At 62.7% G+C, this 25,095-nt stretch overlaps 9 protein-coding genes across 9 annotated transcripts; 6 read left to right on the forward strand and 3 right to left on the reverse strand.

Moving 5' to 3' along the window:
- Positions 1-192: 192 nt before the first annotated feature.
- Positions 193-2,468, forward strand: PFL1_00361 (uncharacterized protein; the record flags this gene model as incomplete). Its single annotated transcript, XM_007877857.1, has 3 exons — positions 193-1,192; positions 1,289-1,461; positions 1,557-2,468. The coding sequence occupies 3 exons, from the start codon at positions 193-195 to the stop codon at positions 2,466-2,468; spliced, it is 2,085 nt and encodes a 694-aa protein (XP_007876048.1).
- Positions 2,469-2,792: 324 nt separating this feature from the next.
- PFL1_00362 (uncharacterized protein) lies at positions 2,793-5,086 on the forward strand (the record flags this gene model as incomplete). Its single annotated transcript, XM_007877858.1, has 6 exons — positions 2,793-2,836; positions 2,936-3,338; positions 3,430-4,056; positions 4,150-4,773; positions 4,856-4,936; positions 5,018-5,086. The coding sequence occupies 6 exons, from the start codon at positions 2,793-2,795 to the stop codon at positions 5,084-5,086; spliced, it is 1,848 nt and encodes a 615-aa protein (XP_007876049.1).
- Positions 5,087-5,225: 139 nt separating this feature from the next.
- Positions 5,226-6,039, reverse strand: PFL1_00363 (uncharacterized protein; the record flags this gene model as incomplete). The annotated part of the gene is made up of 2 exons (XM_007877859.1): positions 5,226-5,444; positions 5,596-6,039. 2 exons carry the CDS (start codon positions 6,037-6,039, stop codon positions 5,226-5,228), a joined length of 663 nt encoding a protein of 220 aa, XP_007876050.1.
- A 2,537-nt stretch (positions 6,040-8,576) lies between these two features.
- On the forward strand, positions 8,577-9,434 carry PFL1_00364 (uncharacterized protein; the record flags this gene model as incomplete). The annotated part of the gene is made up of 1 exon (XM_007877860.1): positions 8,577-9,434. The coding sequence occupies one exon, from the start codon at positions 8,577-8,579 to the stop codon at positions 9,432-9,434; it is 858 nt and encodes a 285-aa protein (XP_007876051.1).
- A 923-nt stretch (positions 9,435-10,357) lies between these two features.
- On the forward strand, positions 10,358-11,023 carry PFL1_00365 (uncharacterized protein; the record flags this gene model as incomplete). Its single annotated transcript, XM_007877861.1, has 1 exon — positions 10,358-11,023. The coding sequence occupies one exon, from the start codon at positions 10,358-10,360 to the stop codon at positions 11,021-11,023; it is 666 nt and encodes a 221-aa protein (XP_007876052.1).
- Positions 11,024-11,388: 365 nt separating this feature from the next.
- Positions 11,389-15,212, reverse strand: PFL1_00366 (uncharacterized protein; the record flags this gene model as incomplete). Its single annotated transcript, XM_007877862.1, has 8 exons — positions 11,389-11,550; positions 11,635-11,793; positions 11,894-12,343; positions 12,426-13,275; positions 13,356-13,363; positions 13,465-13,552; positions 13,631-14,198; positions 14,297-15,212. 8 exons carry the CDS (start codon positions 15,210-15,212, stop codon positions 11,389-11,391), a joined length of 3,201 nt encoding a protein of 1,066 aa, XP_007876053.1.
- A 3,369-nt stretch (positions 15,213-18,581) lies between these two features.
- Positions 18,582-20,579, forward strand: PFL1_00367 (uncharacterized protein; the record flags this gene model as incomplete). The annotated part of the gene is made up of 1 exon (XM_007877863.1): positions 18,582-20,579. One exon carries the CDS (start codon positions 18,582-18,584, stop codon positions 20,577-20,579), a length of 1,998 nt encoding a protein of 665 aa, XP_007876054.1.
- A 157-nt stretch (positions 20,580-20,736) lies between these two features.
- PFL1_00368 (uncharacterized protein) lies at positions 20,737-21,471 on the reverse strand (the record flags this gene model as incomplete). The annotated part of the gene is made up of 4 exons (XM_007877864.1): positions 20,737-20,838; positions 20,949-20,963; positions 21,077-21,133; positions 21,244-21,471. 4 exons carry the CDS (start codon positions 21,469-21,471, stop codon positions 20,737-20,739), a joined length of 402 nt encoding a protein of 133 aa, XP_007876055.1.
- A 715-nt stretch (positions 21,472-22,186) lies between these two features.
- Positions 22,187-24,821, forward strand: PFL1_00369 (uncharacterized protein; the record flags this gene model as incomplete). Its single annotated transcript, XM_007877865.1, has 4 exons — positions 22,187-22,625; positions 22,753-23,123; positions 23,205-24,542; positions 24,663-24,821. The coding sequence occupies 4 exons, from the start codon at positions 22,187-22,189 to the stop codon at positions 24,819-24,821; spliced, it is 2,307 nt and encodes a 768-aa protein (XP_007876056.1).
- Positions 24,822-25,095: the final 274 nt, after the last annotated feature.

A 25,095-nucleotide genomic window follows, 5' to 3' on the forward strand; every position in this document is an offset into this window, starting at 1 on the left:
TCTGCTTCTACCTTGCAGGCTGAGCGAGCCTCGTTCCGCCCCGCCTCATGGCCCTACGCCACACCACGACACCTTTCCCCGCACCCCTCTTGCCTCGCCGCCCAGCAAACACGCCGGAAGCACTTCGGCTCTCGGTTACCGCCTGCTGCGGCGCCTTCAGCGGAAAGCAGCGCCAGCGCCAGCGCCAGCAGCATGCCGTCTTCTGTCGCGGCACACACCATCCCGCCCTTCTACGCCTGCTACTTTCTGCGCTCCCTCTCGGTCCCCGGCTCGACCTACATCGGCTCGACCCCCTCGCCACCACGGCGCAAGCGACAGCACAATGGAGAGCTCACTCAGGGTGCATCCCGCACGATCCGATCCCGCCCCTGGGAGATGGAATGCATCGTATACGGCTTCAGCTCCAAGATTGCCGCCCTCCAGTTTGAATGGGCGTGGGCCAAGCCCCACCTCTCTCGCCACCTCCGCACCTCGGCCCACGCACTTGGCGCCGCAGAGCCTATCGAATCCACAGCGCCTTCCACGCCGCTCTTCCCACCGGTCGGCATCGTAAAGACTGGACGGCGCAAGACCAAACGGCCAAAGCCACCCGCTTCACCCAACGCTCGCCTGCTCGTCCTCCGCGCTCTCTTGCGGTCTGAGCCCTTCAGCGGCTGGGGACTTCGCGTGGCTTTCTTCACCGAATGGAGCTGGGCCGCCTTCCAGCTGCTCGAAAGGGCAAGGGATGGCATCATAGCTGCCGACGGTCAGGCCGGGCCGTCACGGCTCAGCGGCAGCCGAGCAGGTCGTCTACTCCATCCCGCCTATCCAGCGGTGGTGTGCGACTTCACAGGGGTCGATGGGAAGCGGAAACCCGTGTCCGCTATGTCGGCTGAAGAGAGGAAAGTGATAGGCGTCAAGGGCATCGAAGAAGCCGGCTCCAAGGCTGGCAAGAAAGCAATCAAGAAGGCGAAAGAGGGTCGAGCTTCGGGGTTCATCGAGGAGCTACCAGACGGCGCCAACGTCAAAGGGATCGGCTTGACACTACAGGCACTCGAGGATGCACCCCTACCAGCGCCATCCGTACCTGCTGACGGGCGCATCCTGATCAAGAAGAAGCGGCGGTCAAAGGCGCAAGTGCAGGAGGACAACCTGGATGCGCAGGAAGAGCCTCAGTCGTCTCGGGCGTGGCCCTCGATGCGATTCAATGATGGTGAGTGAATTGATCCATATCGAGAGCTGCTGGCAAGGGAGCAGCATGAGGCGCTGTACTGAAGCTGCTGGTTGCGGTCACAACGTTCTTTCACAGCGGATCTCACCGAGCTGCAGTGGGCGCGTTTCGAGGATGTGCTCAGTGCGCATGGTTTCACCGCCGATGAGCTCCTCGACATCTACAAGGCTGCCTCCAGCTCCACTTTGAAGGGCCGCCCAGCCAAGGGCAAAGTCAGCTGCGGCATCTGTCAGGGTGCTGTGGATGTCACTGTGAGAGGCACTCGCCAAAGGCATCGTTCATAGCATTCCGAGTCGATGTCCTGACTTTTTGCGAGCGCTCTTACATCCGATGTTTCATGGCACAGGATACCCTCTCATACAGTCTGTGCCCTCAGCCACATGCTCGGCTTCAGCCTCGTTCCGCCATCGAGCTTCGGACATCCGGCAGCAGCGACCAGGGCGTCGGCGACCACCATTGCAAGTCGTTCTTCCATCTGAAGTGCCTGGCCGAGCACTTCCTTCGAAGCGAGGCGGGTGGAATTGATCAAGACGCCTTCATCCTTCCCGCCCACGGATGTTGTCCAAGCCCACAACACGAGGCCCCCAGCTCGAAAGCAGAGCCGGTCTACTGGGCCGATGTGGTGCGCGGAGTATACCGGCGCCGGGACAGGCTCGAGTTGCTGCTCGCGGTCCGCGAGAAGCGAGCCGCCGCCCTTCCAGATCCTGCGGCCATGTTTGCGGACGACGACGACGATGACGATGACGATGCAGAAGAAGAAGACGATGACGATGAGGAAGAAGACGAAGGCGATGGTGACGAGGTCGGCGGCGACTCGCAATGCGACGGTTCGGACAGGAATGCGATAAAAGCGCCTCCCCCGTCGGTCAAGAACAAGCGAACCACCAAGCCAAGGGCATCCAACAAGGCTACACCCTCCGCAAAGAAGAGCAGCCCGTCTGCAAAGCCGACAAACGCAAGAAGAGGCCGGCAGCCGAAACCAGCAACTGCCGCTCGAGGTGGGACGAGGGAGACGCGCGTCACCCTCTCGAGCAGCCCGGAAGTCTCCGAAGGAGACGATGATGGCCAGACTTCAGACATGCCGCCCATGTCGCCGGTGCTGGACGAAGATACCCGAGACGCCGCTGCGAGCATCCTCGCCACTAAGGCGGCTGCCAGTACTCTTAGCTTCACGGTCGAGGAGGCGCCCAGCCCTCTGCCGCGAAGATCCAACAGGAAGCGCAAGTCGACTGGCGAGGGTGTCATTGATCTCACGTAGCTAGCCGCGTTCCCGTAGCGCAGTCTGACGGAAGTATGACAAGTCGCCACGAGGCAAGAGGTCGAGGATGGGCGGGCGGCATCGCATCGCGGACGAGAGTCTGGCGGGTTTCGGCTGCGAGAGCTGGTCTGTGCGCTGGAAGAAATGGCCGGAGTGGTGACGTCGGCCTGCCATTTCGCCGAACAGATTGCCGATTGCGGTCAGGTCAAGCTGGGAGCCTGCCTGCGGCCAATAACCTGCCGTCTTGCCACCACCACCTTGTCATTCTTTGTGCAGCGCCATCATTCACCATAGTCCCTCATACAGCCTCTGCCCGCTTCGATCATGACGACAGCATCTCAAAGCTATTACTACATCGGAGTCGACGTGTAGGTCCTTCGCCGAGACGAGCGCTCGCCACCGCATTCTCACACGCTGACAGTGCCGATCTTTCATCATGTCGCCATTTCGCTGGGTTCGTTCGATAGCGGCACCGGATCAGCAAGAGCCGCGCTGGTCGACACTGACGGCAACATCTTGTCCGAGTCGAGCTACGCCACACAGACGCACCGCCTCGATTCCGACTCGCGCATCTTTGAACAGTCGACCACCGACATCTGGGAGTGCATCACCAAATCGGTCCACGACGTCGTCCAGGGCAGCAAGGTCGACCCCCAGCAGGTCAAGGGCATCGGTTTCGATGCTACCTGCAGCCTTGCCGTCACCGACTTCGATGGTAAGCCGATGAGTGTCACGCCCGAGCCGGAGGCAAGATGGGGCCCTGGAGAGCGCAATGTCATCCTCTGGGCAGATCATCGCGCAGAAGACGAGGCCAAGCTCATCAACAAAACCGGAAACATGGTCTTAAACTACGTCGGAAAGACGATGTCGGTGAGTTGGTCGGGACTCAGCAGCGGCTGTCATCGCCATCGACCCATCGAGCATCTTCGGTCTGACCGACCGCGCCTCTCTCCTTTGCCAGCTCGAGATGGAGATCCCCAAGGTGCTCTGGCTCAAGAAGCACATGCCGGCAGAGACCTTCTCCAAGTGCATGTTCTTTGACCTGCCAGACTACCTGACCTACCGAGCCACCGGGTCTCTTGCTCGGTCCAACTGCTCCCTCGTCTGCAAGTGCTCGTACGTTCCTCCCGGCGTTGACGGCTCCGAGCTCGGCTGGCAACCCGAATTCTTCAAGCAGATCGGCCTCGGAGACATGGTGACCGACGACTTCAAGCAGCTTGGTGGCGTCCCCGGAAGGAACGGCATGGTCCTGACTGCAGGTCAGCCGGTCGGCAACGGGCTGAGCGCTGCGGCAGCCAAGGAGATGGGCCTCGAACCGGGAACCGCTGTCGGCTCCGCGCTCATCGACGCCTACGCAGGCTGGGTCGGCACTGTGGCTGCTCCCGCCACCAACGCTGTCGACGAGAGCTCCAACCATCCCGACCTGATCAATTCACAGAACAGGCTCGCGGCCATCGCGGGCACCAGCACTTGCCACTGCGTTCAGAGCCCCGACGGCGTGCTCGTCGACGGCGTATGGGGCCCGTACAAGCACGCCGTCTTCCCGGGCATGTGGATGAACGAGGGTGGTCAGAGCTCCACTGGACAGGTGAGTTCCTGCTATTCACCCCCGGCCCATCCTCTCGCCCAACATGCCAGCTGAACCGAACCCGTGCTCGCTTTCCCGCCTGCCCCTGCGCAGCTCATCGACTTCGTCATTGACACGCACCCGGCCATCGCCCGGCTGAGAGAAGAGGCTGCCACGACGAACCGCAACACCTTCAACGTGCTGCACGACCGTCTCAATGACCTCACCTCGCAGGCCAAGGTGCCGCACACGTCCTACCTGACACGCGACCTGATCGTGTACCCCGACTTCCACGGCAACCGATCCCCGCTGGCCGACTCGTCGATGCGCGGCATGATCAGCGGTCTGAAGCTGGATCGCTCCTTGACGGACCTATGCCTGCGCTACTACGCCACTCTCGAGGCCATCGCGCTGCAGACGCGCCACATTATCTCGGAGATGAACGAAAAGGGCCACAAGATCGACTCGATCTACATGAGCGGCGGCCACGTCAAGAACGCCGTATTTATGCAGCTCATGGCCGACATCTGCGGCGTGCCCGTCCAGCTACCCTTCAGCTCCAGCGCCAGCGTCGTGGCGGGCTCGGCGATCCTGGGTCGCTTCGCCGCAGAGGTCAATGATCCGCAGTCGGTGGGTGCGTCCGGCCAGTTTGCTCCCAAGCAGCCCACGAACATTGCGGACCAGGAGACGGCCGAGAAGGCATCGTTTGAGCACAAGGACCACCTCTGGGACCTCATGGTTAGTGCGCGGCGACCAAGTCCCGGGCAAGTAGCCTCGAACAGTGTTGCTGACCCACTGCCGCCGTGGCCATTCCCCGCAGATCCGCATGACGAAGCCGGGCACGTTTGTCTTCCCGACCGAGGACAAGAAGCTCAAGGCGCTTTTCGACGTCAAGTACCAGGTGAGTTGGCCGGATACCGGCCCAGTCGCGCCTAAAATGACCGCAAGCTGACCAAGGGCCCTCCTCGTCGTGCTTTACCAGATCTTCCGTGATGCCATCGTCGTGCAGAGGAAGTGGCGCGGAATGATGGACGAGGTTTGCGACCAGTAGACGCTACGACGCACTTGTCTTGGCGATGATGCAGATATGCTCAAATAGATTGACTGTCAAGACGAAGCGAAGCTGATAATCCGTTACAAGACTCGAGGCGAAGGTGGGTACGATATAATAGTAGGCGCTAGATCAAGTTTTAGGCCTTGATGACAACGGGGGCGGCCGGGGTGGCAGGGGCAGCGGGGGCGGCCGGAGCGGCCTGGCACCTGCTGCTACCGTCGGTCGAGGCGGGGCAGTTGCCCGACATGCACATGCGTGGGTCCCAGCAGAGCGAGTCGAGCTTCTGGTTCTTGGGAGCGCAGCGGAGCGGGGTGTTGGCGTTGGCCTTGGCGCAGATGCCGCTCTCGCAGTTGCGCTGCGGTCGATGTAGACCAAGGGGGAGCCAGAAGCGGGGATGGGTCAGCGCGAGGTGTCGGCGCGGGCTATTTGCTCGCCCTGGCGATCAAAGTCGGGCTCTACTCACGTCCTCGGCGCAGTGCACCTTGTCCTCGAGGGGCCTCTCGCACTTCCTTGACGCCAAACTCGGCGCGGCACCGGCCAGAGGCGCACTGGAAGTCGAAGCCGCACTCCTGACCCGTCTTGAGCGTGTTCTTCTCGGTCGGGTAAGGCGCGCAGGTGCCCGACTTGAAGGCGTTGTGCAGCTTGCAGTAGCCCGAGGCGCAGGCCACGTCAGTCTTGGGGCAGTCCTGGCCGTTTGCCTTCTTGGGCTGGCACTTGTTGAAGAGCTTCCAGCCAAACGCGCCGCGGTCGCAGTAGCCCGACTGGCACGAGTCGTTGGCGCCCTCGGCGCAGCGGCTGCCGTTGGCAATGGTGCCGTTGCGCTTGACGAGGACGTTGGCTGGCGCGTCGCGGCCGAGGAGAACGTCGGCCGCGGTCGAAGGCGCAGCAAAGGTGGTCGATGCGGTGGCGAGGGCGACCACGAGGAGGGAGCTGAGGGTGAGGAACTTCATGGTTGGCTTGTTGTGCAAAGGCGAGGAGGTTCTGAAGATTGAGATTCGGGGTTTCGAGGTGTATGGGAGCTGGAGAGCTGTGGAAGGCTGGAGTTCTGAATGAGGAGGGAAGAGGTTATCGATGGCCACCAGTCTGGGCAGCCTTTATACCTTCGAGTCGATCGGTCTTGAGCGACGAAGAGCTACGGTGTCGGTGCGCTCGACGCTGCAGTGCGCATTGGAGGCAGCGTTCAGCGGCCGCAAGAAGGCAGCGTTGCTTTCCCTCGTCGTAGAGTGGCGACCGATGGGTTAGATCCAGCAGGCTGCAGTTGCGAGGCCGGCTCGGGAAGTCGAAGCTCTGGATCCAGCTTTCTAGACACCAGTCCCGGTGCGGATATCCGCTCCCGCCGCGTGCTGCGCCATAGATGGTGAGACGAAACGCGGGGAGAGCCACAGGCCCGACGGAAGGCCCGGCTCAGCACCGTGGCTGCAGTATACGGTACCTGCCCCTATCTTGATCGCGGGGCGAGTCTGTGTTGGTCGCTCACCGAGGTTATTGTGAGTACCGATATCGCGGGCTGGTGCGACATGCCATGTGCTGAATCGAGGATGCGGGACCAAGTCTCTGAGACGCCGAGACGGTCGTCAGAAAGGCAGGCTGCTGTAGGCGGCGCTGGCGTCGTCGACCACCCCGGCCTCGTGTCTCGAACGGCGAGTGCTTCAGAGCGGCAGCTGGTGGCAGGGTCCCCCCCCGACGGACCGCCGGCCAGCCAGGCCGGACATTCGGAGTGCGCACGTCAGGAACGGCGGCAGGAACGAGGGCCCTGTCTGTCTGTGTTTCTGTCTGCGTGCTGCTGATGCTGTGGCGCTCCGGATGGCCCGTCGTGCTAAATCAGGCCTGGCCTGCCAGGCGTGTCGAGAGGGCGAGGACGAGGGCTGCGATTCCCGGCCTGGAACCTTTGGATCCTCCCCGCAAACGAGCATCGCAGGGTCTGCCTGCCATGCCATGCATTTGCCCGCCTGCCCGTCGGAAGCCGATGCATAACGGGGTCCAGATCGCGTGTCAAAGAGAAAAAGCCACGGCATCCGCACGTCTCTGCCGCCCTCCCCGTGTCTTGCCACCATGGTCCTCCCTTCGCTCCCTGCTTTGGCCCAGACAGAACGGAGCCCGCGAAGACCCGACACGGTGGCGCTTCTTCTTCATCCCAAAACAGGCCGCTCTCCCCTGACTCCCGTGTGCCAATTCTTGCTTGCGACACGGCATCGCTCGATTGGGAAATGCCCGGCTCAGAGACAATGCCAGTCTCAATTCTCCCCGACGGTCCGACCGAAAAGGGGCAGCACCGCCCACCGCCGCGCTCGCACACATGCGCGCCTTCCCCACGTCCCGAGCTTCCGGTCTTGAAAACCTGTAGACGAGCAATGCGACAAGGCTGCTTTCGATCGACCGATTACAGTAGTACACTAGCCCAAGACGAGCGACCATACCTAACACCCTTGCCACAACCCGCCTCAGACCTTCTACAATATGTACTGCATAGGTTAGAGGCCACGTCGCGCGCCCACAGCCGTCGCTGCCTTTGCCCGAGACCAGCTTCGACCACCATTGTCTTCCCCGGCCCTCTCTGACACAGCAGACGGAAGTGAGGTCCGGCGACCGACCCGGCTTGACGAAGTTCACGGAACCGAGACCTGACGAGCCTCGAGCAAGACGCTTTCGAGACTTCGAGCGAACGCCTCAAGATCCTTCCAGCTCCCTACCCGTACCCACCTTCGAGCTTCACTGCCGCACGCCCCGTCGCTTTGACCGCGTGAGCTCGATCTCTGCCGTGCGAGATGAAGATGGAAGCAATCGCAGGCGCAGCCAAAGTCGTCTCAGCATGGAGTGTCCGACACGCCACGCAACAGCCAGGATGATCGCTCTGAGCTCTTCCTGAAATTGGCCCAGTTCGTATGTGCTTGAGCATCTTTGGCGCTGAGAGTTGTCAGCACTTCGTTGGGCTCAGAGGATCGCCCAAGCGCATCTGCATCAGCTCCGGGCTTTAGTGTCAGCTGCGCCAAACCTCGAACGCCACGCCCGAGCAAGCCTCGATTCTACCAAAAGCTCGGCGGTGGGTAACGCCAATGATGCCGCTTGCTAGTCATGGTGCCCCGAAGTCATTATCCGCCGTCACGCATCACCATGGATGACGGAGCAACAGCTGATGTGGATGAGGGCCAAAGCATCGCGGAGCGTGAGCCTAGCGGGCCCTCAAAGCCCCCTCTCCCTACATATACGGGCGGCCGCTCCCACTTCCCCCTCTCTACCAAGCTTGCTCTGTTCAGAGATCCCGAATCCATCTCCACACTCTGCGCAAAGGCGTAGCTCTCCCCGCGACGACGGCTCTATATGCAGCACCTTTCGAAAACGACAACGATGACCGCCGTCGCGACTTGTGTTCAGCTGCAAGCTGTGGTCGACCAGGTGGAAGCTTCACTCGACCGGCTGGATTCTCAGCTTGCCATCGCTGGGCTGGATCGCCGTCCGGACTTGAGCAAAAGCGCCCGTGAAAGCAAACATGACGGCGAGCATCGGCGTTCCGATGGGCTCGGCGCCTACCTCTACGATGGTCGCTTCGCTCAGAGTGTGGGCGCGAACAAGAAGCAAGAGTATGCAGGCATCAGTGTCCTCACAGCCAAGACCGACACCGCCAACAAGGCATCGTCGGCGGCTGACCGCCTGCATCTGCCTCACCTTAGCGCACGTGACTACGTGGACATCCAGGACGTCGATCCCAAGGCAAAGGCCCCCGAAAAGCATCGAGCCTTTCGAAGGCAAGATCGAGGACGACGCCCGGCGCTGGCTTCGCAGGTCCGAGGCCGTGCTCGAGAGCTACTGCATCTCAAAGAAGCGCTGGCCCGTTATCCTGGGCACGTCCTTCGAAAAAGGAGCCTCGTCCTGGTATGACAACCTGGTCGTGGAGAGCAGCGGCCCTCTCGATTGGATCAAGTTCAAGAGCGAGTTCCTCGAGTACCCCTGCCTGACAGAGAATTGGTTCGAAGTCCGTCGAAAGATGGACGAGCTCGAGTTCACCGACATGGACTCGTACCTGAGCAGCTTCCTTGCCCTCAAGGCACAGGCTGGGCGCGCGCAGTTTCACGAAACTGAGTTCATGTACCAGTTCCAAAGGGAGCTGCCTCGTGAAGCTCAGTATGAGGTTATGAAAGACTCGCCCAAGACCTTCCAGGAACTCATTCGCAGAGCCAGAACCTGGGAGCTGCACAACAGGTGGTACTTCACCGACACTCCCGTTTTCCTCAGTCGCAACATTGACCGGGTCGCGGACGGCAACAGCACCTGCGACAAGAAGAATCGTGCCGCCAAGTCACCTTCGGCCCGGAAGAAGGCAGGCAAGAAGGCCAAGCCTCGTACTTGAGTGCAACAAGAAGTCTCATCTCGACTTGCACTGTCCCCACCGCCAAACGGCGGCCAAGGGCAAGGACGGGACGAGTCCTTGAGCTGCGTCCGAATTCGATCCGAACTCGAGCCGTCCTGTCCCACCAGAACGGGGCGTCGCGCCAGCCCTGCCTCAGTGTACGTATGAGACAATGGTAGTCTGTGATTCGGCCGAAGAGGTGTGCGGGGATCAGAGTCGTTGATATGTTGGTAGCGGCGCGACCTTGGTATTGGTAGGCCGCCTCGCCATTGCGAGCAGCCATTCAGCGTCGCTGTAGCGACTTCGGGATGAAGGTCGACGATCGCCTCTCTTTCCACCTTCGAAGCTTCTCCTTTCCCTTTCGTGAGCACAATCTGCGCAATCTGAACGAGCGTCGAGGGGACGATCCATATGCAGAACTCTGCCAAAAAGTCCACCTGGTGGGAACAGACAAAGGCCGCCGAGATGAAGCAAGACAGGGGACAATTTGAACGAGCATCACTCGGCCGTGCTCAAGGAAAAGCACGGCAGTATGGCGGCTTGCGGCTCTTACCTAAGAGCGCTCTCGTCCCGCCACCGGGGCTGGAGACTTTGATGCTGGTCAATCTCGAGACGCTGCTGGCAGCTTTGCCCTTCTCATCGTTTATTGAGAGACTACATGCTGGAGGAGCACACGCCGGGTCGATGCGTATAAAGAGCTGCTGATTTGGCAGACATCCCTCATCTCCAGCCCCATCACATCCCGTCCATTCTTCTCACCCAATATCTCCAGGTCATTATCGCACTCTCTCTCTCTCACTTTGCGAGACCAAACTGGTCGTGATTTGCCCTCGTCCGCTTATCAACCTTCGGCACCGACACGGGGTCAGAATTGAGGGTCAGTTTCGTCAGTGCAACAACTTGCACCCCTCCAACTTGCCAAGATGCGTCTTCCCATCATCGCCCCCGTCGCCGGCATCTTCTGCCTGTTCGCTGTCCAAGTCACGGCCCAGGCTTGGGGTCTGGGCTCGAGCTCGAGCTCGCGAGCGACGTCCAACGTCGGCAGGCTTCTCGAGGGACTCGAACACCTCGACAGTGCCCCCGAATGGTCCGAAGGCATGTCGCAGAAGGCCTTCGCAAAGGCGCTTCGAAAGCAGGAAAAGGTGCAGGAGCGCGCCGGCCGAACCGTCCAAGCAGCCTTCAACGGTTTCCGCCAGGCGGGCGTCATCGATGTGCACGACTACGCCGAGCTGAGCCAGGCCCGCGACGAGATCAACCTGGCAAAGTGGCACTTCCTCCAGGGCGGCCAGAAGTTCAGGATGTCGGACCACGGCGACGACTGGGAACAGGTGATGGCCGCCAGCGACGATTCCGTCAGGGCCATCGAGGCCCTCGCCAGGGCGCGCAACGTTCTCGACGAAATCGCGGCCAAGCGCGACCTCCTGGCCAGGTTCTCGGAGAACGACAGCGGTCGTTTCTCGCAGAACGAGCTCGCAACGATCAGGGCGGTCCACGACAAGCTCGACAGCTTGCTCGACGGCATGGAAACGGACTACGCTGGCGCGTTCGAAGACCAGGTCAGGCTCAACGATGCGATCCAAGGGCTGTAAGGGCGACTAGCGGACGTCGTCGTTGCTGCAAGACAGAGGCAGGGGCAGCAGGCCGTCTCAAGTGCGGTGACCATTGCTGTACATCTTCGATCCGGCCCAATGCTCAGGACCGGCGATCGATCATGCCTCACTTCCGCCGCCAATTTTCCCTTCTGGCTTCGTCGCTGCCATTTCGTTCTTCCCCTTCATCTCCGCCCGTCCGCCTCATTCTTCTTCATGTCCGCTCTATGATCTCATCACTCGATTCCCACCACAATGTTCACGAAAGTTTTACAAAGCTCAAATTAAAGCATGCACTCTTTCAACAAGCAGACACGCTCTCCATCCCAGTGGCCCACCTCTATCTGGTTCGATGCTACACGGCGCTACTCGGAGTCGTACTCGAGCGAGAGTGTGGTAGGGATGGGGCTCTCCTTTGCGTTGGCGTCGAGGTAGAGGCGCATGTTGACGCCGGCGAACTCGTGCGTGACGATCGAGAAGCGGCCGGCGCTGCCCGGCGAGCGGCGGAGGTTGGGCAGCTTAAACACCTGCAGTCACAACAATCGACGGAGCGTGGCGAATGCGTCAGTAGTCGTCGACAGACGGAGGCGGAGAAGACGTGACAAACTCACCTCCTTGAGCGTGGCCGCCAGACTTGCGCCGACCAGACGGGCACCGAAGCAGAAGTGAAGGCCATGTCCGAGCAGCGTGTAGCTCGAGCGAGGACGGTGCGGGTCCAGCTTCTCCGGGTTCGGGAAGGCCTCCGGGTCGAGCGCCGCCTTGGATGTGGCCTGGTAGAGATAAGGAGAGACAAGGAGAGAAAGGGAAAGGATGCAGAAGACGTCAGGACCCGGAAGACGCCTCGAAGAAAGCGGTTGACGATGCACTCACGATGAGGATCGTGTTGCCAGCCTTGACGTGGATGGGTCCGCGGACACCGTCCTGGATGGTGACATCCTTTGCCGCCACACGGGGCAGGCCGGGGACGACACCGGCATGGCGCATGCCCTCAAACACCCAGCCCTGGAGCTCGTCGAACGCCTCCTTGTCGTCGCGCTGGGCCAGCTCGACGATGCGGGCCTTGTACTCCTCGTAGCCCTCCGAGAGGAAGAGGTCAATGAGGAGCGAGGCCTGCTGCGTCAGGTTGCCCGCCACGGGCGCGCCCATGCCGATGCAGTCGCCGACCAGGTCGCCGATGGGCAGCTTGGTCTTGTTGAGCGCGTGGTAAAGGCGGTCCGCCTCGGGCTTGACCTCGAAAGCGCTGCCCTTGGCCAGCCAGTCGACGACCGACTCCGTCATGCCGCGCTGCGTCTTGAGGTGTGTGGTGAAGATGCCTCGGAGCTGCATGGACGAGTGTGAGGGTGCGAGATGGTCAGCGGCCGAGTCTCGGAAATGGAAAGCATGTGCACCGTCATCCACTCACCACCGGAGCAAGCTGTCCCGCGCCGTCCCTGAGAGCCCATTCCGAATGCGGGAGGATGTTGAAGCTCTGGAAGATGAAGAGGACGAGCCAGCACGAGAACGACTCGTAGACGGTCAAGAGGCCCCTCGGGTGCTCGGCCGTCTTGAGCGGGATGGCGAAGCGGTCCGCCAGCCAGAGGATGGGCGTGACGTTGGTGACGTCGCGGACAATGTCGATGGTGCGCTTCTTGGACGACGTGTGTTTGAGCGACGACTTCTCGATGAGCTTCCTGACGTTGGACGAGAAGAAGTCGGCCACCTTGGCCTCAAAGTTGGGCTCAAAGAAGACCTCGTGCAGGATCTTGGAGCGCTCGTCGTGCCGCGAGGCGTCGTCCCAGCCAATCATGAAGTCGTGGCCGTCGGTGCACTGCCGGATCGCCTTCTGGTACATGACGCGGAATGTGTCGCGATCCTCGAACACCTGCTTGCACGCGGCCTGGGTGTGGACGCCGACGACGTGCATGTCGCTGCGAGGCCGTTCGAGGTCGTACTTCTCGACCGACTTGTTACCCTTGAGGATGCCCGCAGCCGCTTTGGGCGTGTAGAAGGGCAGGAGCGCGTAGCTCGAGGTGCCCGTGAACGCGCCGGGAAGGCCGGAGAAGAGCAGGTTGGGCAGCATACCGCCAAAGGCGCCCGGGTGCGTGTTGGTCAGCTTGGCGGCACCCCAGTTGGTCAGCGTGGTGCTGTTGAAGTCGTAGGTGAAGAAGCGGTCACCGCGGATCAGGGCCACGGCATCGTCGAGGATTCCGCGACCCGTCGTCTGACCCGGGCAGACTCCCGAACCGGGCATGGCCGGCTTCGTCGTTTCGGCTCTGCGCAGGAATGAAGGCAAGAGGGAACGGTCAGACCGCTGCTTCCAACAAGGTTTCAGATGCGCACTTCGTGTACCCACTGCAGGCCCTGTAGACCGGATAGGTGTTTCGGTAAACAGAAGAACATAAGGCTGAATCAGGAATCGAGGTCAGGCCGTACAGTCTTTGGAAATGCCCGCGTTCACTCACAGGGTACAGCTCGAGGTTGTCAATGTGGCCGTAGAGCATCTCGGCCGCGCGAGCCGTCTCCTTGTCCTCGTTCCACTCCTCGAACGAGCTGTCCAAGTGGGGACAGCGGTAGATTGTCAGTGCTGGCTGTCACGTATAACGTCATGCCCTTGCCTCGTGGACTCACGTGTAGGCCTTAAGGTTAAGGTAGCGGCGGAACTCGTTGAGCGTGCAGACGTTGAAGGCGTTTCGGGCCTGCAGCTGGCCCATGATGTCGACGATGCGGAGCGAGGCCGGGGTGCCGTGGGCGCCAAAGGCGTGGGCAGGCTCCTCGATGCAGTCCTTGATGAGCTCGGCGAGCTGGACATCGTTGAAGCGACCCTCCTCGTCCCGCTCGAGGCCGCCAAAGGTCCACTCCTTGGCGGGCGTGGTGAGCAGCTTGCGGCCGTGCTTCATGGCCACCTGGTGGAACATGTCGGCCGTCACCTCGTCGACCGAGGCGATGTCGGGGAACGTGTCGCGCAGCATGTCCTCCATCCATTTGTCATCGGCCGCGCTCAGGGCGGCGTGCCAGTGATAGAGGACGGCAAACTCGACCGAGACCGAGTTGCCCGTTCCGCGCTCGACGCGCTTGCCGCCGGAGCGGATCTCCTTGCCAAGGTCGAGCGACCACTCGCTGCCGTTGGCTCTCGGCGTGTTGAGGATGGCGGCGACGTAGTCCTTCAAAACCACGGTGGCAAAGAAGCCGGCGTTGACTGGAGCGTCGTGGCGCGAAAGCGAAGATTAAAGAAGGGGCCGAGTCAGGCTTTGCTCTTTAGAGCAACGATGGCATGCCGACGAGGCCTGCACTCACCGTTCCTTGCCAGGTTGAAGATGTCCTCGTCCTGCCACTTGCGCTCCTCCTCGCTGAGCTGGTCCCAGTCTCGGTACTTGCCCTGCTCGTTGATGGAGCGCAGGTTCTCGGCGATGTGGTTGTGGTTCCTCGAGAAGAGGAGGAGGACTGCAATGACGCCGGGGGGCATCATCATGATGCGCTCCGAAGCGATCGAGTCCGGGTGGATGAGGCCTTCGCGGTAGGTCCGGACGCGCTGCTGTTCCTTTGCGGTGTTGCCGTAGAGGGTGCTGAGGTCGACGTAGGACGAGGTCTCGTTGATCCATGGGTTCTTGCGGCTCGTCTGGAAGCACTCGTGGATGACGACCGTGGCAAACGAGAAGAAGAGGCGGTTGAGGCCGCTCGGGTGCGGGCGGAAGTCGCTGGTGCGCTTCATGAGCAGGTCGTAGACGAGGTCCGGGTCGGGCAGGCTGGGCCCCTTTGGCTTGAGCGGAGGCACGCTGCGCGAGTAGGCCGAACCCGCCTTGCCCATCTCGGGCCACCACGGGTTGTTGCCGCTGCCGTCGGGCTTGCGGTACCGCATCGCAGGGTCGACCATGCTGCCGGCGGGGTGCGGGAGATCGTGCCAGAGCATGCCGATGAAGCCGTCCGAGACTGCAGAGCTGAGCCCAGAGTTGAGCGGGAGGCTCTGGAGCATCGAGACGCCGTGCTCGAGCAAGAGCTCCTTGTCGTCTAGCGGCTCACCCGAGGCGAGGGTGGTGAGGGCCTGGGCGGCCGTCTTTGTGTTCTTGAAGCCGAGATGAGCGAGGTCGTGGGTGATGGACGTCTTTGCGACCGTGCTGTTGGGAGCAGCGGCCTGGGCATCGGTCTTGCCATCCGGAGCCGTGGAAGGCTTCCGCTTGATGCTGCCGATGAGCGTCTTGAGTTGGCCAGGCATCTTGTCGTAGGGAACGTCTTGCGACGGAGGGTATCGGGGAGGGGGAGGCGGTGGACGAGCGAGAGAGGACAAGGAACGGGGTGCAGAGAGCAAGTCGGGCGAGGTGCCGCGATGGAAGGAGGTGGGGCGTGGTTTGCAGCCTCGACAGAAACAGGGGTGGGACTGGTATATGTATAAGGAGACATGGAGGCCCGAGCCATGGGCCCGGTATCCATACGCACTGTTTTGCCACCGACTGCGGTCTTGCAGTAACAGCAGCAGCCGTCGCGGAGCTCAGACAGTCTCCTTGCTGGAAGGAGCAGGCAGACGGAAGAGGTAGGCAGACCGACAGATACACAGGCGGGCAGATGCACAGCTTCGCCTCCGGTTCGGCAAGACCATGGAGAGAACGCCGGGCTACCGGACCATCACAGCCAGCATCTGCAGCGAGGTCAAGCGAAGGCAAGCGAGGCTGAATCAACCCACGATGAGGTGCTGCGAGCTCAGTGCGGACGGATTGACCAGGCGACCGACCCACTTCATCAGCTGTCGGCCGCCTGTCGACCTTCTTGACGTCCGTGTGGTCCCGGCGCGTTGCTCAGAGCTTCGTCCCCCGTGGCATCGCGCCAAGGCACTGCGTTCCAATCAGGAGGCAGAGGTTACACCATCACAAGACGGGCCTGCGCGGGGGGACAAGGTTGGCGTGCAACAGGCCCCGCACCTGTGGTGTGCGGAAGATAGCCCCTGCTGCCTGGTGCTTTCAGCGGAGCTTTCCATCTGCATGGTGAGTGCGGTGGGGTGACGGGCGAATGTCCTTCTGCATGGCATGCCGCAAGGTGCCCGGGCGTGCTGCTAGGGCCAAAGTCACAGAGTAACGTGCGGACGTTGGCACGAGGACTGTGGCGGCCGTCCGGAGCCTTAGGCTTTGGCCGGCCACTGGTGCGGTCCAGTCCGTGCACCACCTGCGTGAGTAGTATCCTCAGAGACCAGAAGGCGTTCGACCGCCCGGCGAGTCCTCAAGGTTGGACGCCACGGCGGGGCGACGAGCTCGGGAGCGGGGCGATACGCACAAGGTGCACCAAGGTTAGCATCATGCTCGGCAGGCAAGTCGTGTGGTGCCTTGGGAGCCCGAGCCGGGGCGAGGCGAGAGGTTTGATTTGAGGCCATGATGGCTAGCTCGCTGGGGATAAGCCATGGTCTGTCGGGGCCTCTCGGCCTGTGGAATCACAGCAGTGCGAGGCCACTCGGCGAGAAGACGTCCTCACAGATCGAAGACAAGGCCGTTGACCACGGAGCCAGCAGAGTGGCAAGCAGGGCGAAGCGAAGATTTCCTTGGCCTGTGCGCTACCGAAGCACCGTCACTGCAGCGTCGATGATGCCGAGCTGCCAGATTTCAATTCCAACGAAGCAAGAAGTGCGGTCGGGAAGCCCTCCAGCAGACAGGCTGGCAGGCAGGCGGGGCTGGGACAGGAGGGAGATCGCATGTGCAGACAGAGCGTCTCGGAATGCGTAGGGCGCTGCGTATGGATGGAGCTGTACATGCGTCTGGCGCAAGCACGTTCACGGGGGGATGTCCCGATGTGACGGGTGCATCGACGAAGGCCATGCAGGCATAGAAACGACGAGGACAGGTGCGGCCGTAGTAACCCGAGAGTCGACGTGTGAGATCCGAAGAGGTGTCGTGGTGCGACGACAGGCCTACCTGGCAGGCCCGGCGGGCTGTCAGATGGGCACGCACGTCGCGCGAGGCTGAGTTGTCTCGCTTTGACCTGTCAAAGCGGCCGAGGCTGAGACGCCGGCGGGGCGCGGGCGTACACGGGTAGAGCGGCCAACGTGCCTCTCTGAACCTTGGTCGCTCGCTCGCCCCTCGTGATTCCCCGGCCTCTTCCTCTCTCTCTGGACGCTGACTCATGGGCCGAATGAGCTTGAGCCAATGGCAGGTGGGCTCGTGGACAGCAGCGGCTACTTTTTTTGAGATGAGCTTGGCTCCTCCGGTGGCGGAGAGAGGAGAGATAGGAGGCAGGGATCCTTGCAGGCGGTTGAAAGAAGGGAGCAGGCAGGTGAGGGCCATGCGCACTGCGCTGCGCTGAGCTGCGTTGGTCGTCTTCGGCTGCGGCGAGGTGGCGTCGCGCAGCATGGCATGGCATGGCTTGACATGCATGACAGCTCGCCCTAGTCTAGTCTCACCGTCTTAGCTTCCTTACGCTGAGCGGCGGTACGGTACGATGAGGCCAAGGTAGGGCGACGCGAGGTGCTCGCTTCTTGGAAGGCCTCCTTTGGTCATCCAAGCAAAGCAAAGCAGTACCGCCTGCCTTTGCTCGTCTAGGCTTCGAAATGTGTTCGACCATCGGTCCGTGCTAGCCAAACCTTAATCCCTTTTCGGTCTCCGCCCGAAGTCGCAGCGCAGCGTCGCCGCCGACTTCTTTGCTTGGTCAAATAACGGAGGACAGCGACGGCAGAGTACCGGTAATAGCCGCGCTCAGTCACCCCTCGACACGCCCGCTCCCGCCTCGCGCCACGCCGCAGCTGCTCCCTCTCTTCCGTCGGCAGGGCGACATCAGCCGATCTGCACCACCCCGCTTGATGGTGTCGCAACATCGCCGTACCGGTAGAGACCACCGTCAGTACGGCAGCCAGAGGCCTTTGGACCAGCCAGCAGGCGCGAATGCATTTCATGGCCTGGGAAAAAAAGTCCTGCTCGCTCGGACACGACATGAAATCTGCACCGTCCAATGCAAGACGCCAGGAGCCGAACGTCGGCAAGGTCCCGGTCGGCCGTGCCGTATCGCCTCCTATTCGCCACCTCGACGCCATGACGGGCTCCGAAGCTTTCGCCGCCAGCCACTACTCTGGGAGCGTGCTCGGCCAGAGAGATCCAGTCACGATCCTGCTCCGATCGAGATGCCCACTACTCCACCGACCTGCACAGCTCCATGTCACTGCCGCGCCCCACCGCCCGGGCCGCGGTGGCGGCCGATGCCCCTATTCCGTTCCACCTCTGTACGCGACAGGTGGCCGCGATCCCCCCCCCACTCCGAGGTCGGGTGCTTGGAGCCAAGCTCGGTGTCAGAACGGGACAAAGAGCACGGCGGCGCAACCGACGATCCCCCATCTCGCAGAGACTAGCTGCACGTCGCCCGCCACACCTGAACCTTGTCCTTCCTTCGCCTCCATCGTTACAGTGCTCGACCTCGATCCGCCTTCCACCAGAACGTGCGCCGCCACACCGGTGTCTCTGACGGCTTCCGCGCCGGTCCACTGCTCGTCTCGTTGGCCTCTTAACGAACGTTCGGATCGGTCCTCTTTCCATCGCATGTCCCGTCGCTGCCCGTCTACCACCCTCTGCAACGGCCTTGTCTCACCAACCTTTACCGCCAACTCCGCTTCAAGATGGCTGCCGTCGACCGTCCACCGCAGCTGCCAGAGGTGCACGGCCCCGTCCGTCGCGGATCGTACCCCATCCAACGGCCGCCGGTCAGGGATAGGAACAGCATCTTCACCAACCCGTTTGCGTCGCAGGGACAGCAGCCGCCCCAGCTGAGCCCGCAGAGCGTTCCGGACACCATCCGGGCCGTCAATGGCGGCACGCGGCGGTGCAACGACAGCCACGTCACCAGCCCGAGCGTCTCGAATCCCAACCCGCGCACCATCGTCATCTGCCTCGACGGCACGGGCGACCAGTTCGACAACGACAACAGCAACGTCGTCCGCTTCGTCCAGTGCCTGCGCAAGGACAGCCCGGACCAGATCACCTTCTACCAGTCCGGCATCGGCACCTACAAGTCCGGCCACCACGTGCAGGATGGCATCTCGGCCGCCGTCGACATGGCCGTGGGATCCGGACTGGGCCTCCACGTCCGCGGCGCCTACCGCTTCCTGCAGCAAAACTACCGCGAAAACGACCGCATCTGCCTCTTTGGCTTCTCGAGGGGCGCCTACACGGTGCGCTCGCTGGCGGGCATGCTGCACAAGGTGGGCCTGCTGCCGCCGCACAACACCGAGCAAGTCTCGTTTGCCTACCGCTACTTCAAGGACGACACGCCCGAGGGGTGGAAGATGTCGGCCGAGTTCAAAAAGACGTTTTGCACCGACGTCGACGTCCACTTTGTCGGCGTGTGGGACTGCGTGGCGAGCGTGGGCTTCGTCCCGCGCACCCTCCCCTTTTCAAAGAGCTCCAACAACAGCATCCGCCACTTTCGCCACGCCCTGGCCCTCGACGAGCACCGCGCCAAGTTCAAGGCGTGCCACTGGGTCCAGCGGCACGAGACGGCCGACCGCCTGCGCCTCCACCGCGACACGATGCAGGGCGTCGTCGCCGAGCCCGAGCAGATCAACGGCGTCAACGGCGCTGCGTCGCCGCGCGAGCCGGGTCAGACGACGCCCAACGGCAACGGCGTCGGACGACGTGCCAGCATGGTGCGTTCGCTGGTGGGCAGCGTCTCGCGGCGCAACTCGAGCATCGCGACGACGACGACGGCACCGACGACGCTGAACCTCGACGGCGGCGGTGGTGGCGTCGGGGCCGGACAGCACTCGCGTCGAGCCAGCTCGATGGTGCTCGAGTCGCTCGAAAACGAAGACAGGCGGGACCTCGACAGCGACGAGCGCAAGCAGGCCATGCTCGAGACGACGTTCGAAGAGATCACCGCCATGGAGGGCGAGGACAAGGACCGCTTCGAGACCGACGTCGAGGAGGTGTGGTTCCTCGGTGCGCACGCCGACGTGGGCGGAGGGGCGGTGCCCAACGAGACGCGGCACCAGCTGGCGCGCATCCCGCTGCGCTGGATGATCCGGTGCTGCTTTGACTGCGACACCAACATCCTCTTCCGCACCGAGGCCCTCGCCGAAATGGGTCTCGACGTCGAGACCCTCTACCCAGTCTACCGCAAGCGCCAGGTGCCCATCGTCCTCGAGCCGGAACCGAGGATCCTCGAACGGTACCGCACCCGCACCCTCCCCTCGCTGCTGCAGCGGGCGCAGAGCATCCGATCGCGCACCCTGCCATCGCGGCAACCTTCGCCCTTCTTCCCTTCCCCGCTGCCGTCGCCGGCCTTGACCATGGGCCCGGGCAAGGGCGAGACCGACGTGCCCGAGGCGTACCTCAAGGAGGCCAACGAGGACTATTTTGACGCCCTCGCGCCCATCAACGACCAGCTCGAAGAGTCGAGGGCCTGGTGGATCCTCGAGGCGTGGCCTGTCAAGGTGCGCATCCAGAACAAGGACGACAACGGCTGGACAAAGCGCGTCGCCATGAACCGCGGCCGATACCGCGCCGTGCGGGCCGAGGAGCCGCAGATGCACTACACGGTCAAGCTGCGCATGGATACGACCAAGTACAAGCCCCAGGTGCGGATGGCCAGAGAGGCGGCGTGGAAGGTCGTGACCTGAGGCGAGGTGCGGAGGCGTCGTGGTGGAGGCGGGCCGATGCGGAGTCGAGGATCTGCAGCCAACAATAGTCACTCGTTTTCCAGCTGCTTTCTGGAGTAACATTCTTTCTTCACCGATCGACGACAGGCCGGCCAAGCGCGAGATGGCGGGCGGCTGCCTACTCCTTGACGGCGGCGATGCACTCGATCTCGACGAGGGCGTCGCGGGGGAGGCGGGCGATCTCAATCGCCGAGCGGGCGGGCTTGTAGGGGGCGAAGAACTGCGGGTGTGGATAGGCGAGGAAGGAGCGGGGAGGGTCAGAGACGAGCGTCGGCTGCAACGGCACAGCACCAAGACGACCGAGTGGGAAGGCCGTGGCCGGATACCCACCTTCTCGAAGACGGCCTGTGAGCAGCCGTGCAAGGGAAAGAAGGGTGTCGGGAGTGGGTCAGCTGGAGAGGCGAGGGCCCGCGTGTGACAACCGAACAGGCAAAAGGTCTGCCGCCCGCGACACTCACGTTCATCTTGTCAAAGTCGTTCATGTCCTTGAGGAAGACGGTGGTCTTGAGAACGTGCTGTGCGGTCGAACGGGAGGGGGAGATGAGGGGATCGACTCGAGGCTAGTCAGAACGCTGCGAGGGAGTCGGCTGCTGATGCAGCGAGCTGAATGGCCGGCGACACTCACCGAGGGGCCGGAGTTGGCAGCCTTGAGGTTGGCAAAGAGGTTCTTGAGGGTCTGCTCGGTCTCTGCCTCGATCCCGCCGCGGAGGAGCTCCATGGTCTCTGGGATAAAGGAGATGCATCCGGAGAGGTAGACGACGCCGTTGTGGATGGTGCCGGGCGAGTAAGGGCCGATGGCCTTGGGGGCGTCGGGGCTGAAGACGGTCTTGTAGGGAACCTCGGAAGCCGACATGGTTCTTGATGAGGCAGAAAAGGGGCGGACGGCGGCGGCGGCAGTGGCAGTGGCAGCATTACAGGTGAGCGGGCGAGATGGCAGCGGGGCGGCGGCGGATCGGAGGAGGAGGAGGGTGGCTTGGGGGGTGCGGCTTACGAACATTTTCGGTTGTGGGGGGTTGTGGTGGTACGGGTGAGCGTGTGAGGATGGTTTACTGCTGTTATAAAGGCGGGATGGTGGTGGTGGTAGTGACGGAATGGGCGATGCGGAGGCGGATTATATAGGAGCGCGGTGGGGACGCCGAAGAAGTGCGGGGGCTGTGGGCTGTGGGGCCTGTGGCAGCAGCCAGAGGAAGTTAAGGAAAGCCAACGACCCCCACCAATCCCCCGCCGTGAGGTGCACGGGCCCCAGACGCCGCTGATTGGCCCGCGCGCCGCTGCCCAAATTGGCCGCGCAAAGTGCCGGCGGCCCGCTCCGCTCCGCCTTGCAGAACGTAACACCACCTTCGGCTCTCGTAGCCAACCTTTGCTTCCTCGGCCCCTCCGTCAGCTAGCAATCTTGAATTAAGAATCGCAGCGACCGGCTGGCTGCGCTTCGGGCGGACGCGACCAAGTCAGGCGAGCCACAGACCCCTTCTCTGCTCTCGCCTTGTCCCCCCTCCTCAGCAGACACACTGCTACCGGAACCAGGACACTGCGGGGCCGCACCGGCAGCGACGCATCGATCAAGAGACATGGACCCAAGAAGAGGTCCGACGGATGACTCGAAAGACGCTCCGCCGACAAAGCGGATCCGCCTGGCGCGCGACCGACCTTCTCGCGACACTCCTGCCCCTCGCACCAGCCCGCAATACATCCTCAACGATGCCGACGCCGGCGACGACGCCGACGAAGATCGAGATTCGGGCGACTCGTCGTCGGACCAGGACGACGAGGTCGACCATGGTCCAGACGAGGCAGCAACGGACAAGCGCCACGTCGGAGCCAAGGCCGACGATTGGCCGTTTGCGGTGTGGTGCGCCGAGCGCGGGATCTGGATGGACCCCAAGCTCACGATTAACAGAAGAAAGCTGAGGACTATCGACCACGCCTACGTAGCGGCCAAGGATCCCTACTGCACCACCAAGCACACTTCCAAACGCAAACCGGCGGTCATTCCGCAAAGCCAACGAGGTAAGCCCGAAGCATCCCTCATCCGCGTCGCACTCCGTAGTGCCGTCATCGCCTCCATCCGCTGACCTGAGCTGGACTCGATCCCCCACGACGTTACGATGTTGCGGCCCCTTTCGACGCTCGCAAGTCGTCAAGGTGCCCAAGAGGGCCATCCTCTCGACCCGCACGAGCGCGCTAGCGCGTCACCTGGCCAAACAGCTGGCCAAGCACCCTACCATCCGGTCCTTTGAGCCATCGCAGAGGTCCAGCCTCGACCTCGCCCTCTGCCTCTTTTACGAGCTGCTGCTGGGAGAGGATTCCGACTTCAAGCCCTATGTCGACACGCTGGTCGGTCAAGCGCCGCATCTGCCCATGTTCCGTCGCAGTGACCCCCTCAGGACGCCATGGAAGTGGATCCGCGGGACCGAGGCGCATCGCATCGAGCGCAGAGCCAGGATAGCATCCCGGCGCAGCTGGAAGGAAAAGCACGGCTACAGCGAGACCTATGGCCTGAGCAGCGTGAGTGCAGGTCCGACCTGTCCCTTGATAGACGGTTTCATCGCACCTACTCACCCGCTGTCCGCCCACTCGCCCCTGCAGGAGACGGTACTGGAGTACCTGTACGAAGTCGCCGTCCCCGTGCTGTCCAGCGCGCCCGGCATCGCCTTTGACCCGGACGACTTCGCGCGGATGCTCGACGCCATCAGCGAGTTCCAGTGGGCCGTGTCGATGGTGCGGTCGCGCAGCTTCATCGTCGATCTGTACCACGGACCGGCGCTGGTGCCCGTGTGCGACGCGTTTGATCACAGCGACAAGCCCACCGTCGAGTTCGAGAGCATCGTCGACGTCTGCGTGCGCTGCGGCTCCGCTGCCGACACGCTCCACCCGCACATCGGCCCAGCGCGGGCGCCACGCAGGGCTGAGCCTGACAATATCCATGATTCGGATGTGGCGGACGACGGCGACGAAGACGACGACGACGACGACGAAGACGACACTGTGGACATGTGGGCGATCGATGACCTTGGCTGCGGAGACGAGGTGTTCAACAACTACGGACCGCTCTCGAACGCCGAGCTGCTGACCCAGTACGGCTTTGCCCTGCCCGGCCAGACGCACGTCGAGCGCTTCACATGGGACATCCGCTTTGCCAAGGAGCGGCGCGAGGTGGGCGACGCGCTCGGGATCCGAGACTGGGACGAGGTGTTTGAACGCTGCATCGCTCTGCCTCGACCTCGATCCATCAGCAACGACGAGAACGATGCCGATGCCGGCGACGACGATCGAGCCATGGGCGCCATGAGCGAAGCGTCGAAGCGCGTGGCGTCGCTGCGCAACCTCGACTTCCACAACGCCCGATTCGAGCGGCAGCTCGACGAGACCGACATGGAGCGGCTGGACAAGTCGTACGCCTTTTTCCGGCCGCTGGCGGCCAACATGGTGCCGGACGTGCTGCGCGGCGAAGAGGCCAAGGCGGCACGGCAGGCGAGGCCGAGCGAGGTGGACAAGCTGAGGCGGCAGGACGACGTGCAGCCCCTCTTCCTCCACGCCTTCGCGGGCGTCAGCCGCGTCCTGTGGCGGCTTGCGCTCCTCGTCCAGATCCCGCGCGGCACCGCGCCCACAGCGGTCGCGAAGAGCATGATCGAGTGCGAGGACGTCTTTGGCGCAATCTACTTTCGAACGGGCCAGTTTCCTCGGCCGCCCGCGTCGGTCCCGTCTTCGCAGGTGCCGAGATTGGATGAGGACGAGCCACGAGCTGCGGCGGCGACGATGGGCAGCAACGTCAGCGCAACGGCCACCGCCACGGCGACGGATATCGGCCGCGCGAGGGAGATGGTCATCACCGCCCTCGGATCCCTGCAGCGCCTCTTGGAGCAGCGACTGGCCAAGCTCTACTACCACCACCACCAACCCGCCGGCGAAGACCTGCTCAAGACGGTACGTCGTTCCCTTTCCCTTTCCCTTTCCCTCCCTCCCTGCTTGCCTGCCCCTCTCGCTGCTGCCAGCTGACACCGGACGAACCCTGTTGGGGGGATCTTGTCTACCTCGACGACGCAGCGGGCCGAACGCCATGCGACGGTGCGGCAGATCCTCAACCACGCCGCGTGGGAGACCAAGAGGGTCCGGACCGAGATGGAGTGGGTCCGGGATCTGCGCCGACTCTGCATCGACCCTTCCCTGTCCCCCGAATCGGCACGATTGAACCCAGACCACTGACTACGGCGCCGCTCACCTCCTCGGCCCGCCGAGCGCGTCTCTCCACCATCGCTGGAGGTCTTGGTGCTGCACGGTCAGCGTCCTTCGAGTCCAGGCCGCGCTCTCTCGACCGATTGGACCGCCCATCCGAACGTGCCGACTGCTCCACAGTGGTAACGGCCGGTCCGGAGTGCACCTCCTCTGCTGGGCTTGATCGCTGATTACAGCACCTCGTGGGGATGGAGTGCGACTACAACAGCGACGGCAACAGCGGCGTTCCATCCAGCAACATGTT

The sequence above is a fragment of the Pseudozyma flocculosa genome, assembly GCF_000417875.1.
Source record: "Pseudozyma flocculosa PF-1 unplaced genomic scaffold scaffold00001, whole genome shotgun sequence".
Classification (NCBI taxonomy): domain Eukaryota; kingdom Fungi; phylum Basidiomycota; class Ustilaginomycetes; order Ustilaginales; family Ustilaginaceae; genus Pseudozyma; species Pseudozyma flocculosa.